Raw genomic sequence first — 19,628 nt, forward strand, 5'->3', positions numbered from 1 at the left:
TTAAAGGATAGACGGTTCCATAAAAAAAAGTTCAAAATCCTTTTAATTTAACCCAAAAAAAAATATTTTTTTTCTTCATCCTTTCAATCGAACATCCGTGCTTACATTATGTACTACGTACATCACTTGTCTATGTTGAGCGTGAGGAACAAGCATAAAATGAGGAAACAAAAGAGACGAGAGGAAAATTTTCCAATAAACTTTTTTCTTTTTTCCCGTTCTTGTTATTCCTTCGCTTTTCCATTTGATTTGATGGGCAACTCGTAAATCTTTTTGGTACTTAACAACAATTCAGCAACAATCGTAAGAGCAGTGGTGGGAAATCTTTGATTTTCTACGGTACTTTACTGGAAACATGGTCCGACTTAGAGCCTAGGTTATTATAAAAATGCTTTCCATCAGACTCTATTGCTGGCAATATCACAAAGCTTGCCATGACACATCTCATTGACATTCCCGGATTACTGTTCTACGCCATATTGTTTTTTCATGGCACACCTTTGGTGGAAAGTCTTGTCACGGCATACGTCATTTTTGGCGTCACACTGATATGTCGCGCCACACGTTGCCCACCACTGTGTCGTGACATTTTCTATCATTTTTGGCGTCACACATGTTGCTCACCACTGTGTCGTGACATTTTCTATCATTTTTGGCGTCACACTGATGTGTTGCGACACACATGTTGCTCACCACTGTGTCGTGACATTTTCTATCATTTTTGGCGTCACGCTTGTGTATCGCACCAAACTAGTGGCCGACTACAGTGTCGTGACATTTGTTATAGCGTCACACTGATGTGTCGCGCCACAAATGTTGCCCACCACTGTGTTACGCCAACAAAAAGACGAAGGAATGACGGAAAAATATTGAAAAACTTTAATTCACTACAATTTTTATTCAATTACTTCTTTTTTTGTTTGTTTGTTTGTGTCTTCATCGAATTGTCATGAAAATGGGAAGACGGCAACAAAAGTTTGTTGAAGTAGCGAAATAATGATGATGGCATAATTATGTAAATCGATGCCAGAGCTTTCATTTCGCACGTCATGCGGAATGAAAATGTTCTTAATGAGATTTAAAATTAAAGCAGTTCTTCATCTAGAGAAATGAAGAAAAAAAAAACTTTCAAGGCTCACTTTTTGAGCTTTTGTACTATTTTATAGCACATACGTAAGGAAATGTGTTCATTTTGTGTTTGTCATTCTAGCTTTTCATAATGTTTTAGCGTGTTTTTGGTGTGGTTGGGGAGGGTGATTTGTCGGTTTGACTGTTGTTACTACATGAGCAATACAGAATAGCTGCTAGTGCAGTGCTTTATCGCAATATTAATGACAGAGCATCAAAAGACGTGGAGATGCCCTGAATGAGCCATTATAGCTGCTTTTCGTTCATTTTTATGACGATAAATGTAATTAACGACATCAAGGTACTCGAGGGCTAATGAAAAGTTACTGAATATTCAAATAATAGTCATTTACGTGTCAAAATCAGTTTCTAGCAATAGTAAAAACCAAGTACCTTATAATTTCTGCTTTAAATGATTAATAAATTTGCAAAATACTGTTACGGCATAATTAAATGATGTGCTTGATACTATAATCTTAATGAGATTAGTTATTTGACAATCTAATTCGACTATTTGCCTTAAAATTCTATTCAAATAATATATATAAAGCCACCAAAAATGCGCTAAAACAACTCACATCCAGTTATTATAATTTACTACTTTTCATCCTTATTAAAGTTTAACAATATGCGGTGAATAGTAAAAAAAGCAGTCACTAATGTATACGTGCGATATATGAAAATCGTAATAAAAAAAATAGAGGGGAGGCAGAAAGGTTCCTTTAAAGCTCTTAAACGTCAGTTTGCTTTTTACTACTACCCATGATTGATGTCAATAAATTTGTTGTGGGTCCTGCGGAAGCGCCTTGTAATTTATATGATTCCATCATATTCTTAACAGCATTCATATCAACGTCAACTGGTTGGAAGTCCTCAATATCATCAAATCCATCGTCGCAAGGCTTTTCATTCGTTTTCTTTTCAAAACTTTTACCAATTGTTGTTTGTGCCAATTCACGATCCATTTGCTTCATATAATCATCAATAGTCGACTTTTTATCATCGGATTGTTGTTGTTGCTTCTTCTTTCGTCCCTTTACGTGACGATTTTTGGATATTTCATCAATATTTTTAGCAAGTAAATCATCATCATTCTCATAGTCACTCATATCACTCTGAGATTCCCAATTATCTTCAGGTATGACAAGATCAAGGAGATTCTGTACAGTCGAACAAAATGCATCAGCATCGAAATCAATTTTTGATGATTTTGAATTACCAGCAACAATAGCAGCTGCCATTTCAGATGTCTTCTTATCATCATGATTACTACTCGAAAATGAGATATCAACGCCATCGTATTCACTCTTTTGTCCGAGAAAATTATCAAGCATGTCTGTCAACTGTCCATCACTTTCATTCTTATCGAGGAGATTACGTATACCGTAACGTTTTGTAAGCATATCATCAAGCTCTTCCGGTGATATGTTTAACCAGTTATCACTGTCGGAATCGGGTAGGGATTTTTCAAGATCCTTAAATTGATCCAAATTCATATCAATTTGCTTCATATCACGAAGAATTTCATCACCAATTTGGTAAGTGCTTTTCATTGAATCACGATTCTCTTTGTAGTAATCTTTAGCTTGTTCAAGTAATTCTTGGTATTTTTTTGATCCATCAATTTCATTTTGGAAGTAATTTTTATTTTTGAGACTATCGAGATATTTTTGCCATTCTCTGTCCGTCTCGAGGTCATTCTTTGATGATTTAGCTTGTGATGTTAAAATTTCAAATCCACATGCTATTTTAACACCTAATAAATGTGCTTTATAATGTGGACTTGTCATTAATGGTATATTCCACCCTGTTCTTCTATCGGGTAAGTAATTAGTATGCATAATCATCGCATATAGACATTTTGTAAACAATACACTTGTGTATACTCGATTCTCGGGTGGAAAATATCTCATTGCACGACATGCTTTCATATCAATTGGATCACGATTACAGAATGCTTGAACTGCAGGTGCAATTAGTTGTGGATTATGTTGTAAAAGTGCTGCAACAGCTAACGGTACGAAAACAGTTTGACGATGAAGATTGTCATCGATTGCTTGTGGAAATTCTTCAATTCTTTTCATTATACAGTTCTCAACGTCCTTGGACACAATATATTTTGTTGGATTCTCCCTTATTTTCCGTATGGAGTCATAAATTGGCAATATATCGGTAGCTTTATCAGATGTATCATGAATTAGTAAAAGGTGTCCGTTGTGAATAAAAACCTGAAAAAAAAAGCATGTAGAAGTCAAATGCTCATGAACTCAATTCAATTTAATCAACAAATTTTTATGTATGAATATGACATCAAATTGTCGCATCGCACGAACACACCTCTATTCAACACTATTTAGTAAATATTATTATTTTTTGGGAGTGCCCTGTACTGTACAAGCGACTTTTCATGTTTAATCGCGTGAATTATAGTTCTCTTTTTTTTTCGTTCGTTTTATTGTTGGATGCATGCATGTTATGATATGTGGATTTGGCATGGTTTCATAAAATATTGACCGAAGACACGACTCCAACAAGTTCGAAGAATTATTTTTCAAGTATTTTAGTCTGACAGAGTTGTTGAACTGGATTTTGGGGGATTATTAAGGATATGCAATAAAATTGATAATTTGTCAATGATACGACAATATTATACCTTAATATACATTCCTAATGCTTCAACATTCCATATTCCAACAAAAGATCCAGTACTGGATCATTAAACCAACAATCCCATAAAAAATCAAGTCAATTAACTTTAAATGACCTTACAAATCTTGCATACATTCTATTCTGAGTCATATCCAATAGATCAACAACCCTGCATCCGTTTACAAAGCTTGCAAAACTCGTTTCTTCTTTAAAATCTAAAAATATATATTTATGACATACTCTTTGCTCGCATGTTTCAGGATTTGCCCAGCCAGGAAGATAGTCGGCCGCTTCAATCATCATAAATTCACCATCGGAATCGCACACACGAATAATCACTGACGGAACTTCCTTCGATATGTGGAAGAGTAAGGAAACGATAAACCATTCATCCTGAATATTATCACCAAAGTGCGAAATTCCATATAAATGCGGAGGTAATTGCTCTGTAAAAGATGTAGACAATTAGTTAAGGACATGAGTCATGGTTAATGATTCACATGAGGAACTTACCATTATTATTATTCAATAAACAAGAATTTTGATTCCTTATTTTTAAATTAAAAGGATCCTTGTGCCATATATAGTTCTTGATGAATGACTTTGAAATCTCATCAATTTTCTGCTGGATGTCATTCAATATTTCGGTCTCATTGTCTTGTAAACTGCCATTAATCTCAGGAAATATGAAATATTCAATAAAATCTTCAACTCTAACATTCTCTAATGCCATCTTTTACACTCTGTATGTCTATATACTCTATACTTTACTAGTAACAATTTAATTGTCTTTCTTTGTACGCATTGACTTAGTAAATAAATTGATTAAATTCACTTAATTTTATTAATAATTTTCTAAACGATTTATTTCGAGGAAAAAATTCGTTAATTTTTGAAGTTGACTTTGAACTTCCGTGCTGATTTGAAAATGCATTAAGCTATTTGCTACATTTCTGTTCTTCCTCGGTTCCTTTAAATCAATGATTACCATTTAATATGCAAAATCAGTGTCTACTATAATTAAGAATTGAGTGAAATTTCAAAATATTCACCAAATATCAGCAATCTCACCAATCCACACGGAAGTCAACACTAAGCAACAGTTGCTCACACATTTTATTTACAAAACGTTGTGTGCCCCGCCAAACAAAGTTGCTTGACCCTCAAAAACAAAATTTGAAATTTTTATCGAAACTATTTTTATTAATTTTAAGTAAATTAAGGCATTAAAGTCCATTATAGTGATAAGATTGATAGCATAAGTGTATGCAGAATAGTTCAATAGACGAATTAAGGCGTTTTGAAGTAGATAATTTATTCAAATAGTCGAAAAAACAATCAAATTGAAAAAAAAAAAAATAATAAATATTAAGTCATGGATTCAGATTTAAATGATTATGTTTCTCCATCACAAAGCTCTCCATCCATGTCCACTAATGCGAGTCAAGCTAAAACAACAGCCGAGAATGCTGCAATGGTATGTAGAATATGTATTTAAATTTGAAATTTTGTAAACTTACAGTGGAAATTTTTGTTGTAGCTATTAACAAAGCCTAGACTGCAAGAGTTAGTTAGAGAAGTAGATCCAAATGAACAACTCGACGAAGAAGTAGAAGACTGTCTGTTACAAATAGCTGATGAGTTTGTGGAAAATGTAATAAATGGATCATGTCTATTAGCTAAGCATCGTATACAAAACGGACAACCAAATCGAGAGAACAAGGTAGAAATTAAGGATGTTCAACTTTACCTTGAACGTAACTGGAATTTATGGATACCTGGATTCGGAACTGAAGAATTGAGACCATATAAGAGAACAACTGTGACAGAAGCGCATAAACAACGACAGGCATTGATAAGAAAGGCACTGAAGAAGTATTAAGGATGTGCTTCTGCTTTTTTATTATTTCTATATTTTCTTAATTAATAAAAAAAAATTATATTTGATGATTATGTCATGTTTTTTGATGGTATGAATGTATTCTGGATGTTTCGTCGTTGCTGGATCTTTTAAATTGCACTGGATCTCGCAAAATCTTCAAAAATTCATGTCAACATTCTGTTTCTTTCTACATCATTCGAAGTATTAGAACTAAAAGTCATTAGAGATTAATCTGGACTATCCAGTAACATTTCAAGTACATTCCAAAAGCTCCAAGTTCCATTTTCAAACTCGTTTCAATGTTCAGTAAACAGCCTCAATCCATCACAAACTCAGTTCTTCTTGAGACCTTACTTGAGTAAGTAAGTACAATTCCGCGCGGTGCTCGTTGAATTAAATTAAATTCAAAGTCGAGAGATTTGATAGAAAAAAAATATTGAAATATTTTGAAAATAAGCAAATAAGAAAGATTTCGAGTGTGCTTGAATATCAATCAGGTGTATTGAGTATTTTAAAGAAACAAGAGAAATCAATTCTTAAAAGAATATCTGTGAATTGGATATATATTCTGTTGTGTGAAAAATCAGTGAATTTTTAAGAAACAAAACCAAAACTGTAACAGAAAAAATATTTCGCTTGCTACTTATTCAATTGTTACCAATACTCGAGTATTTTGTACGATTATGTAAGTTTTTATCTCCGCTCAATTTTTTATTATTTAATATATATAGTCACACTACTCTCTCGGAAATTTTCATTATTACTGTCTTAATATGTCCTTCAGAAAAATGTTAAATGAAGATTTATCTCGGAGTTAATAAGCTCAAGATCATTTCTTCTCAAGGAAATTGTCGCTGTCTGCGGACGAGACTTAAATTATTGAAGGATCTGTGGATATTAATTTTGTATCCTGTTTGAGATTATTTTACTTTGAGAAGATTATATGCTGTATAGTTGAGCATATATAGATTTAAGAATAATTGTTAAGTTTAAAATCATGTTTAAGAGTTCTTCAAAATTGTCGCTAAATTCAGGTGGAAATAATGAATTTTGCTGCTCTGAGGGGACTTAATTGAGTTCTGTTATAACGTTCATTTGAGATTTGAATAATATTTATTGTACATAGTTGAAGACCCTTTTTCATACAAATCGTTCAGTTCGCAATTGAACTCCAAAGAATAAACATCTCATTTATTTACAAATCCGTGAGGAAGTCGTTTTAATTAAACTACATTTCCTTAGCTTAGTAAGCATTGAAAATTCTGAGCAGATCAAATTAAATTCTAATATTTTCTGAGAGGATTATATCAAAATTTGAAATTCTTTACTTCCAAGAGGATATAATCAATTTATCTGAGGTGACACATTTCATGACAATTTGAATCTGAGGGGATATGATTGACTTTTCACAATCAATTCTCAACTGCAGGAAGTGATCTCTCAATTCCCCCGCAAACTTAACGAAAAACCTCCAAAAATCTGTCAATTTCAAGTCCTCTTACTGCAAATCATGTTCCGATCAATTCTTTTCTCAAGAAATACGCAACAACAAACTGTTCTGATTTCTGCGATCGATCGCAATTCAGCCATCTGTTTTGCAATCTGAATTCTCTCGCAAATATTCCATATATGAATTAAGTACAAACATTCTTATTTTTTTGTGGCTTGTGTGTTTGACATAAAACCTACTCATTTAATTCCTACACATGAGGTAAAAACTTAAAATAAAAATATTTTCTTAACTAATTGATGAAAATGGTCGACAAGTGTTCAATTTTTGGTGCTCTAAAGTTCTTCAAACTTTATTTTTCGACATGAACATGTCTTGTCATTTACTTTCCCATCAAAATAAGTCAATATTTAACCAATACTTGACGATACACTCATCGACTATTTTCTATATGTAAGTAGTACAAGTCGATTGAAGTGATTAAAGTGTGACTTGAATCATCATCATAAAATATAAAAAAATTTAATGCTCAATGTGACATGAAAAAAAGTAGCATTCTTGACTTCGTTACTGTATTGAACGGAAGACTGAAACGCTTTTGCTATCGATAGAACAGGAACCTGACAGATTCAATTAATTATTTGAGAAAGTGATATTTTAATTATGTAGATGATTCAATTTGTAACGGTTTTTTGAAATTCAAAATTTTAACGGTTTTCAAAAATTCAAATTTTTAACGGTTTTTAAAAATTCAAATTTTTCCAAAACTTAAATTTTTAACAATTTTCACACTTCAAAAAAAAATACACTTTGAACAAATTTCAAAAATTCAAACTTTTAACGGTTTTCAAAAATTTGAATTTTTTACAGCAATTTAAAATTCCAGATTTTTTTAAAAATAACAGTAAATTCCTCAGAATTCAGACACATTCCATTGCAATAATCAGCATATAAATGAACAAATCCATAAAGATCCAACTGTAAAGCTTAAAACCAGTAACTCTAAAATGTCAGATGATGCTCATTTCTGCAAGAATATTCACTCCTATTCCTCATCTAGACAGTCAACAGGTCAAAATGATTGCACAAGGACACTTCCTATTGTGGAAGTAAGAATCAAGTCACAAATTGACATGAAAATTGAAATCATACACATTAATAATATTAAATCAACTGTGTCATAAAAGTGAAACGAAAAAGTAATTGATTAATTGCACATAAAGCAATAGTCACGTCGTCTTCGTTTTCATCATGTGCTGTTCTGTAAAATGTCTTTTCTTTATGAATACAGACAAAAAAGCTTTTTTTTTATCCATAAAAGGTCATGAAGGCTCTTACGAGAATAAGCAATCAGAATTCAAAATTCTGACCAAGGCCGTTTAGTTTTCGCTTTTATTTCTCTCGTCGTTGTCTCTCGTGCAAATAAGTCGATACATCGATTGACTGTTAGAACGAGTTTAAAGCGATATTTTATCAAAACGGATCAAAAAATTGCCCTAAATGATAGTCGTGGACGCTCTTACTTTTTTTTTTTTATAATAAATTCACCAATTGCCGCGGTGCCTCGGGGATGCAGCACAAGAAGAATGCATTGAGGTTTTCATCATTCCTACATACTGATCGTGTACCGTCTAAAAAATATGTTAATTTTTGTTCAGCACAAAAAAATAAGAAAAACGCGAAACTTGATTTGCATTTTTAATATTTTTTTTGCTTTACGTATTCTTCTTGTTTTCTTTATCATCATGCGCCCGAGTGGGATATGTTTATGGTTGTAAATTAGTCGTTTGTTGCTGGTCTAATTTATACGACTTTTAGCATATCTGATTACTATGTTTACACTTAACGGTTATTTGATATTCAAAAAAGGTTGAGTTTAAGTATTTTGAAGCTAACTTCAAGAAGATGCTCTCAATTTTGAATCCAAAATGTCCATTTGAATTTTTGAAAACCGTTAAAAATTTGAATTTTTGAAAGTTGCTAAAAATTTGAATTTTTGAAAGTTGCTAAAAATTTGAAATTTTTATGGCCGTTAAAAATTTTGAATTTTAACATTTGGCACTAACTTCAAGAAGATGATAAACAAATTTAATTTGTCCGTTTATTTGAATTTTTGTAAATTAAATAAAGTTGAATGCTTTAATTTTTGAAAAAAAAATTTTTAAATTTGAAAAATATTGAGAATTTAAATTTTTGAAAAACGTTAAAAATTCAAATTTTTAATGACCGTTAAAAAATTTTTCCCCTCAAATTCTCTCATTTGTCACCCGGCAACACTTACTGGTCTCTTGATGACAACAAGATATTTTTATTTTCCTTTGTGCGAAAAAAAAGAGCAATGACATCATCAGCATTGCCATCAACCACAATCCGCAGTAAAGTAAATACTACTTGTGTGGACATAAAGAGAGGCAATCGAGTTTCAAAATTATTTCATTTTTTTTTGTGTGTTGCTGTATTTTGTGTGCAATTTAAGAACACGAGCACGAACATAAAGTGAAAATGTCAAAAAAAAAAAACTTATGCAAAGAAATTCAATTTAGTGCCATTTTTAATTCCTTTTTTACAAGTCACCTTCACATTTTGAATGTAATTTCTTTTTCACGGATAATAATGTAGTGTGCATGCATAAGCTCTATAGACTGATTTGTGCTAGATTAAATGAATTAGACAAATATGTGTGCTGTAACATGTGGGTGACATGACAAGTCTCAAACAGGTTAAATTTATGACTACTTAATTGATTTTTTTGGTTTCGTGCGCAGTAGCACTGACTTGTTCACAGTACCAAAAAGTGACGAAAAAAGTTCGATGGACTTATGCTTCATGTTGTGCTAATGATTATGCTCATGTATCGATGAATTATTGAAAAACATCAAACAATATCCATTATAATTACAATAACATTATGTTACTTTTTTAATAATAAGCCCATAAGTGTAGAAATTAAAATTAATTCAATTTTCTCATTTCTTTATTCACTTTTTCTTTTCATTTCAACTTTATTAATTTGAATTACATAACAAAATAGAGGCTATTCAATTTTTTAAATGAGAAACACGAAGCGAAACAAATGTAGAAAAAAAAAAAAATAATAAGTAAAGGGAAATAACAAAAAAAGTAATTAAATTTAATGTGAGAGCATTTGAGCGCAGTTTGTTGATGGCTTTTGTTGTGGGATGTGCAATGAATTTCTTTGACTTATAATTGAATATAATGTTTTTAACGACTTTTTGAAATTTGAATTTAAATTAATGACAGCAGTTCAACAGTTTTGATAGAAATTGAAAGCAATACAACAGTTTTATTTTGAATGCACTCACTACGAAAAATTTTATTGAAACTTCAAAAATATACAAGTTTCGTTAAAACTTCAAAACCATACAACAGTTTCGTCGTCAAAACCTTTAACAGTTTTTGAACTAAAAAACTAAAATCAAAGCCATATAACAGTTTCGTTCGATTTTCGTAACCACGCAACAGTTTCGTTAAAAAGTCAAAAACCTTATAACAGCTTTGCTTTTATGACTTTTTGATACAATTTTCTAATAATTCCTTTTCAAATCATGCAAATCTCAAAATAAATTGGAACTTAATTCCAAAAAAAAAAAAAAAATCTGTCTGAATTCTTTAATTATTAAAAAATCCAAACGGTATTCTTTTACCAACCATAATGATCCAAAATAACATGTTATTCATACGCAGATTCTGATCAGCTCCAGTATGATAACATTGATGATTTCATCGAACCACAAAAAATACCCACAATTTATGCACGAAAATTTGAATTTCAATGCCGCATTTTGCATATTTTTGCATATCAAGTTCGGCGCAAAGATTTAAGCTGTTTTCATCATGCAAAGTTGTCTGAAAAATCAAAAATTAACTTAAGTTATCAGCATAATATTTGAATTTCACCATAGGCTATTTTTAAACCAAGATGCTAATTATTCTGGGAATTTTGTCGTTGTTTTTGCAATTAAGCGTCAATTCAGGATGCAAAGTGTCATTTGAAGGGGAAATACAGTCGCAATTTAGAGGATAACATGATATTCAAAGCTTAAATCGCATTTCTGATCAACAAATAATTCCGAATCAGCTTAAAAAATCTAAAACAGACTAATTAAGCTACGTGATACTGTAGAAATCAGCAATATCATAAATTTCAAACATTATTCCCACATTCAAACAGACAATCTACTAACAATAAGCATATATATTTCATAAAATTATGGTAAAGTGTAATAACACATCCATAATAGACCAAGAGATCCGAATGACCAAATATACACTGAGCCGGTTGACTGCGCATAGCAAAAAAAGAAGATTATGTGAATGTGAGACTGTAAAAGCATCAACAAAAGTGATTGAATGCCCTCAAGACGCAATATAGTACAAAAATATGTTAAAAAAGCGAAAGTTTCATCTGCATTTTATTTAGACTTTTTCGTACAATACTTTGTGGGACATGATGAAGGTTCCAACACATTTGCATTTGCATTTTAAGCCTATTTGAAATGATGTCAAGTCTGTAATATAGAAAAAAAAATGTGCGCGACTAGCTATTTTATTGCATAACAATGGCTTTATTTGTTTTATTTCCATTTTTCCATTGATATTTGTGGCATATTGCAGGTTCATGCATTAATGAGACGTGATGCTGTGAGTTATTGAAGGTTTTATTTTGAGGATTCTGAGGAATTTTCGTTGTAAAGTATTTGGAATTTCAATTGTTTTGTGGGGATGTGCGTAAATGACGTCGAGTAGCACATTGTAATTACGAATCTTGTTTTCGCGTATCCATTGGATTTATTGGAGTTGACTTTCGCTGTTTAGATGAAAATTCTTTAGTTTCAGCTTCTTTAGTTTCTTTAGTTCGTATCTAGGGCTTTTTAAAGCTAAAATCCCAACAAGCCTTTCTCTATCTCCAATTTTGCTGACTGCACAACATGATAAGGTACGAAATTTGCCACAAACGATCTAAAGATGCGAAAGTGCCTTGATGGCTCACTTAGTAAAGTGCTGGTTACGAAAATAGATGCTGACTTTGAGATTCCGGGTTCAAATCCCTATCTTTGCCTTGTAATACTTCGTAAATTAAGAGGAATCCGGCTATGCTTTGTCTAATGACAGCAACTAAGGGTTCAGTTACGTGAGATATTAGAGTCTAGTCCAGAATGAAGCCATGTACGCTTAGTTCATTGAAATCAGCAGCAGAAGAGTCGTCAATGGCTCCATAAATCCCCAAACTCTTCCATATCCATCACTTCCAAACAATCCCCCATCAACAATTTTTCTCTGTCATCACTCCAGCAGCTTATGTCCCGCATACTACACGACAGATCCCCCCATCCACTTCAATCTGTTTATATTAATTAACGCATATCACTTCATGACGTAAGTGTCAGCTTTACTTTTTCTCACAAAGAGTTATGATGGAACGGGTTAAAAATAATAAAAAAATGTGTAGTGAGACTTTACCTTCATGCTGTGCTATGAACTTTAATAAGGTTGAACGCCCATACGCTGACTCAATTTACTTCCACATGACTTCATAAATACAGCTTACTTACTTCAAATGCAAGTATCTTGCTTAAGTACAATGTCAATGTGATGTTTTTTCTTATTTCCATCCATGAATCGTATTGTGGGAGCTTAAAATTATTATATTTAATAATACAATTAGGTGTATAGACGAATAAAAAGCCGTTCTACATGTTTACAACTAGAATTTTTGCGAAATGTTGAATGTCTCGCCTTTGAGATCGTGCTAATAATCATCAACAACCGTCTATTTGTGAATAATAAGAGCCGAAAGAATTTACATTGCGTGGATTCTAATCGAAATGATCTCAAAATATCTCTTAATAAAGTTAGATGGAATTGGACTCAGGGATGACGAAGAAAGATATTTTTACGACATCCATATTTGGTATTAAATGAAATAATATTTTTAAAAATATAAATATTCTCAGTAATAAGGGCTTAGTGTCTATGACTAACTTTTGCTGATCTCAGGTTACTGAAATCTGTTTCATCATCAATAGTCGTGAATATGGAAAGAATTATTATGCACTTATTTGAGTTTTTGAGTTCCATTTAAATTGGGCAAACATGAAGTATTTCTGAATAGCACATATTGCTTAGTCAATCAAATATTCGGTTCCAAGCTATTGTGACTCTTGACGTCTTGGTCTCGGATTCGGATCAATCCGGCATGCACCATGCAGTTTTGCAACCTGATACCGGATTTTTGATCGATTTATCAACTTGTGGTACTCAAGATTGTTGCCAATTTGTATTTATAGCTTATTGATCGGAATCAATGCCTAAGTAGCTCTAGTACCCAACGACACAAATGAAGGCTCGACACAGAGGTAATAAAAGAGCATTCTATCGCCTGGAGTAGCCACATTGACGGAATCGTTAAATTTAGTACAATTTTCTTCAACTTGGGTTTTGTAAATGCATCCTCAACCTATAAGAACAGAGCCTGAATCGTTTCTGCTCAAGAATAGCTTGTAGCTCGACTTGATTCCAGATGAGAATGACACATTTTGGTATAAAGAACAATCTGGCATTCACTCATCGTTAGAAAGCTTCTCTGATCGGCATAATGTTATCGTCACTATCAAAATCAGACGTCACGGTGCATTCTAGTCAACTTCACGTCTCACCGTTAACTCGACAACGTATCGATGACTTAGCTTACACGTTGAGCTAACCTACCAAGTTCTCTTTAGTCTGCTTCAATCTCAAAACCCCTGCTAATCACCTAATATAAATATTGAACAGTCATATCTGATCATGTATCAGCTTTCAAACAATTTTTTTTATCGTCACCACTCGCGGTTCTATTTCATTTCTCAATTTCAAATTCTATTTTGTCAAAAAAGGAGATTGAAAAGCGTCAATTCACCCCAGCTGTGTCTTATTTAGTCCAGAATCAATTTTAATTTATTCTTTTTTATCTACTTCCATTCTCAATTCTTTTAAAGCACATCTGTAACAAAAGAATGAATTTGCTGCTGACTCGCGAGTCAAAGTCAGAAGTCACAGCTTCTATTAATGAGTCGGATTTAGCGATTTCATTGATCTTTTGTCCTCTAGTAAATAAGAATTCCTTTTCGTTAAGCAATAATACGCAACTTTAATGATCAACATTCATAGAACAACACCTCTTTTATAATATAAATTTATATCATTAGATTATTATTTTTTCTTTTGCATTTTTGCCTTCCTTGCCATAAAAACAACAATAAAATGGCATCAATTCAAGTTTGTTGATCACTCACCGTTTACTAAATATGGCAAATAGTTTACAATAAAAATCGGATGGTGGGGGTTGTTGATAAGTGATGTGGATGTTGGAACTAGGTTTCATGGCTGAATTGCAAAGGGTTCCAACTTCCACGTGGGGCTGGGTATAGCCCTGTCTTCGAATTACCAGTATGATGCAAAGTTGGCTTGATTGCACCATGCTTACATCCTGCAGTGCTAAGCCTCGACTGAAACCGCAGCCGATAGACTAGTGTGCCGCGGCACATAGGTTGTTCACCACTGCTCGAGTGTCTTAGACATTTTCCTCAAATAACGTTATTATCGTCAAAATTCTCAAGCGCGAGCGGTGCAATCTGTCGTCAAGGTACCGTCTGAGCAACTAAGATTCATTCCATTAACACGTCGACGTAGCAGTGCCCTACTGGACACGATGAGCTTTTCGGACAGGAATATTCCAAATCTGGCTAGATCAGACCACAATTCCAGACACAAAGTTAGACATCATTCACAAACTCACCCCAATCCAAGGAAAATTCTTATTCATTCGCATAGACAGACACACATTGTGACAATAATATTGCCATTGTTCATTGGAAAACGCTATAGAAATGCTAATTGAATATCAATGCATCAAGTATTTTTTCCATATTGAGATATAACTTGAATTGTAATTGTGATTATTTCATTCATTTATAGGCTCTATTCTACTTTTTTTTTATACATACAAAAAGGAATGCATACAAACACTAATGCACTATAGATTTAAAATTAAGTGATAAAAATAAATTAAGTCGAATAAGCTATTGTGTAGAGAAATATGTAACAAGCGGCCGATGTAGGAATATATTTTAAAAATTTCCCTTTAGTACTTCTGTGCTGTGATCTGCTTTGTGAGGTGCAGAGGTGTAGTTAGGGGTCAATTCACCAGTTCCATTGGTGAATTGTAAGTTCCAACTTCCACGTGTAACTGGGTATGCACTTTTCAATATTCTATCCAAGTTAGAGCCCTTAAAGTCCCTTCTACCCCTGATTCCACCCCATACTATCACTTAACTGCTCGGCCCATTAAAAAAAATTCGCTTAGCTTAATATTAAATTTAAAATAAATGGGCTCTAAAGTAGTCATGAATTGTGAAAGGAATTTTTGTTTTTGTGCAACCTGAATTTTTTATTTTATTCATTTTGATAAGCCGACCGAGATTTTTTTTGTGCACGTATCGAGTGCCTGTTACAACTACTTATGCGACAATTAAAATGGTAAATTTATATTTGTGGAATTTTTTTAAGAAATTTGCATGCTGCAAAAAGTCACATTGAGGTGAGATTTGCATGACTTGTTTTGCTTGGGGATTTAGATGAAACGAGTTTGGAGCTTTTTAGGCATCATCAAAGTTTTTTGTGAATATTAATGAGGAACCTTGGATGTTAATTGGTTTAGCAAGTTTGGCATTGGGGTTCATGGGATGGATTATTAAGTTAGAAATAGCAGTTTTATTGCATCAGGGTGAATAATGAACGAGATGCGACATTTAAAGAACTAAGAAGCAGCTAATAAAGGCTCAGATGTACCAAATCAGTTTGGAAAGGGAGCAGAACCCTTGAAAAGCTCCGTTAAGGTTGTCAATAAGCTATAAATATGAAAGTCACTCAGACCTCAGCGATACAGATGAAAAAAACTCAATAACGACTTTAAGGCTCTATGATGATCACATTTTCTAGGATGTGACGGCCATTGGGGTTCCATATGTCTTTCAAATGACTGCCATGAGGAGACAATGTCCATTTGGCATCGAAAACGCATTCATGCTTGAGCCTTAAAGTAGTCGTGACGAAATCTTTTCATTTATGTCGCTCAGCTCTTTGTACCTTCAAAAATTCGCATCTCTTTACAAAATATAGATCTCACATCCAAGATTACAGCCTACCAACCACAATTTCATCTTCCATCCAAATTGTCAGAATTTCTCATCACAGAAATTAACTCTCATGGCTCATAACATACATTTCATTTCATATGACATGCTGATAGCCATCTTGACAAATTTTTTATATTTGCTGATTTTATCCAAGAACTTGAAGGAAAAATTGTCATCACGAAAGGTACATTTTACACACATTTCATGATAAATTGATTAACTTCCGTCAGAAGAAATAAAGATTGCCTTATATGAGTCATAAAACATTGTAATTCAGGCAGAGCATGCAAAGTTTGTTATTATTTTTCTTGAGAATACCTCAATGTCAATTTCCATAAATCTCCGTCGAGATAATTGAGGATACAGTAGGAAATAAACTTTTTTGTGTTTATTCTGTTGTGTCTGACTTAAATATTCAAGCATTAAATACTTTGCGGTATTTTTTTTTTTTTTTTATTATTTCACAAGATCTTAAAAAACAGACTTGAGAAGTTAAAACCGTTGTCAATCAAAACTGCTTAAATTAGAATCACTTGAAAGTTTGCGAAAAAATTACATACAATTAACAAAGTTAATTAACTGTTTCACCGTTAGTTATACAGTCTGGTGACAAGTATGACTAAATACGAGTTGAATTTTTAACGCACAGAATGTGGTGTTAAGTAAGTGGGAAACTGCAAATAATTTCTAATTTAAATCAAAACGTGAAATTTGTGAAGGGGGAAATGAGGTGAGGTGAAAAATTAACGGATTTTATTTAAAAACTGAGCAAATCTTAACGAATTTCATTTGGAGATTGAGTAAGTTTGAATGAATTTTTGAAAGTTGAGCAAAATTTAACGAATTTTATTCAAAAACTGAGCTAATTTGAAGAAACTTTTTGAAAACTGAGCAAAATTTAACGATTTTTTTTTGAAAATTCAGCAATTTTAGACAAACTTTTTTTGAAAATTCAGCAAAACTAATCCACTAAGTCAAAAACAGAATTTTCCGACCTCAAACTAATTCCCTGCATGCACAACAACAAAATACATCAAAGAAAAGACAACAACGCATGACTAAGAAGGATTAATCTATAAAGATTATCGTCTTTAATCCATTAAAATGCATAAATGAATTATCTTATTGTCCTCCCGGAATAAATTCTTCTAATTTATAGCCTGGGTATCATCTCGCATTTTGTTGCAATGCTACATTAATTGTGATTCATAATACGAATAAAAAGAGTCAAGTCTTCCGCATGTACGCTTGGTGCTCTCACATTATAGTCAAACATATAAGAAAATAATCTCAAATGTTTATGGATTTAAACTAATTTTAAAAGTTTAGCTTCATTTCCGCATTTTGTTGCTCTTTATTTTTCTGCGTTTAAATAAAGAGTCTACGCTTCAGTTGGCATTTAATTCCATTATGCTGTTCACGAGTTTTTGTGGGATGGTGGGTTTGCCCTAAGATTGTCAACACGTCCATCATTACATCCCACAAAAAATTGCGTTTTAGTCACGGAGGATTTTTTTCAATGCGTTTCCTTATTTCCAGTTACACACACAATATTGTCATTTCCTACTTTATTCAATAATATGATTTATGCAACATTGTTTCAAACGATTCACAAAACGGCACGCAAAAGGTCTTTAAAGATTAACTTTTATTGCATTAAAAAAATATTCAATACATTTTTCAATTATTTCAACTATTTTCAAGATTATTAGATGCTTGATTCTATTCTGTAATGTAGGCCGATCCAATTTTATTATTATTATTATTTCAAGATGATTCTAATTCTCATTTCGATAAGTTTTTCGTCTTGAAATAAGTTCAGAATGTTTCTTGATGCTGTGCTGCATGCAGCAAATATAACGAGCTATAAATCATTGTGACTGTACCTTGTAGCATTTACCTATTATGTATTGAAATATGAACGAAAATACAATTACATCACATTTTTTTACTTCTTCTATGTAGTCAGCACGCTATAGCATGTATATTGACGCTTCATTGAGCGACTTAGAAGAGAAAATAACTTGGAATGGAATTAGTTTGAGATTTAATTGTCGGGGGATTGAGCGCATTATAATGATTTGAAGGTTGTGCTAAGTATCAAGGGCTATAGTATAGAGATCTAAATTGACTCTAATTGTTAATGTAGTCTAGTCTACTCCTCTCAACTTGAATCGAATATTATATGGAGTTTAGTCGATTCTAGTCGAATATTTCATTCGAATTCAAACTCTGGACCATACAACTCAACTTACTTCGAGTAAGGCAGTGTAAGTCATAGAAAATTCTTAGTAATGTTATCCCTACACCAATGTAGGAACACAAAGACTTCATTTGAAATCCATAACGAGAAAAATGGATCTCGAAGTCTATTCTATCATGGTCTATCATGGAGTGACTCGAAGTAGTAAACTCAACATTTCTTCTTATAAATAGGTCATAAATAAGCCGTCACGATGTTGTCACAGCAACTTTGCTTATTACCGTTTATACGCAGATCTAGCGATCTCCTAGCGTATACGGTGTGTTGTCTGTTCGGGTTTATGTCTTCTGGGATCACTATTAAGGTATCTTGACCGAAAATAGGACACTTTGAGTAACCAAGGATAGAATATGTTGACACCAATTGTTCAGGTATCGAAATAGATTTAGATATAGTCTGGATGTCTGATTAATTGTGTCTAATTTTTGTTAAGATCAATAAGCTTCATCACCAAGTACCAAATTTTGTTTGAACAAGAACTAGCTCTAATATGGACTATTTTAACTCAAAATAAGCATGACATCAGCATACTTCAACATATATAAAGCCATCAACACAAAATTTTCAAAAAAACACCAAACAAACTACTTAAATAATTCCCAAAAACCACTAAATAGAACAATTCTCATTAGCAATCTAACCCTTTTTCCATAAAAAAATCCACAAAAACACAATAGAACAATAAACATCTTCAGTCAGCCATCAAGCCCGAACGAAGCAAACTGCTTTACATCTCTCAAAATCTAAAGTGTTAAAAAAGAGATGAGACTTGAAAAAAATGAAAAATAAAAAAAACGTTTCAAGGTCAAAACTATCATCCAAGACAGTATATGTGTTGATGATTTCTTCTCTTCTATTGAGCTGTATCGTCAGTTGTTGTGTCGATTATGAAACATTTACAACAAGGTGCGTTAAAGGATTTGTTTATCGACTACTATTTTACACATTAAATAATGAATAAATATGATGATGATTTAAGTTGATGAATGAATGAAGATTTATTATGATTGATACGTTTTTGCTTGTTGAACTGGAAGGTTCAGATTGTACGTGATGCTG

The 19,628-nt window shown here is 32.6% G+C and overlaps 3 protein-coding genes across 3 annotated transcripts in view; 2 read left to right on the forward strand and 1 right to left on the reverse strand.

Annotated features, from left to right (window-relative positions):
• Positions 1–679: 679 nt before the first annotated feature.
• ecd (ecdysoneless cell cycle regulator) lies at positions 680–4,654 on the reverse strand. Its single transcript, XM_070646691.1, has 3 exons — positions 4,291–4,654; positions 4,018–4,223; positions 680–3,356 (listed from the first exon to the last, which is right to left on the reverse strand). The coding sequence occupies exons 1-3, from the start codon at positions 4,508–4,510 to the stop codon at positions 1,860–1,862; spliced, it is 1,923 nt and encodes a 640-aa protein (XP_070502792.1). The 5' UTR covers positions 4,511–4,654; the 3' UTR covers positions 680–1,859.
• Positions 4,655–4,923: 269 nt separating this feature from the next.
• On the forward strand, positions 4,924–5,730 carry LOC139095355 (transcription initiation factor TFIID subunit 12-like). The gene is made up of 2 exons (XM_070646692.1): positions 4,924–5,254; positions 5,318–5,730. The coding sequence occupies exons 1-2, from the start codon at positions 5,153–5,155 to the stop codon at positions 5,657–5,659; spliced, it is 444 nt and encodes a 147-aa protein (XP_070502793.1). The 5' UTR covers positions 4,924–5,152; the 3' UTR covers positions 5,660–5,730.
• A 283-nt stretch (positions 5,731–6,013) lies between these two features.
• LOC139095405 (peroxidasin-like) overlaps positions 6,014–19,628 on the forward strand; it is a 28,836-nt gene continuing 15,221 nt past the window's right edge. The window contains exon 1 of the mRNA XM_070646746.1: positions 6,014–6,344. The gene's annotated coding sequence lies outside the window, so the exon portion shown is untranslated. The remainder of the gene's footprint in view (positions 6,345–19,628) is intronic.

Source organism: Chironomus tepperi, unplaced genomic scaffold (genome assembly GCF_022539635.2).
Source record: "Chironomus tepperi strain 1889 unplaced genomic scaffold, CSIRO-AGI_Ctep_v1 contig_364, whole genome shotgun sequence".
Classification (NCBI taxonomy): Eukaryota; Metazoa; Arthropoda; class Insecta; order Diptera; family Chironomidae; genus Chironomus; species Chironomus tepperi.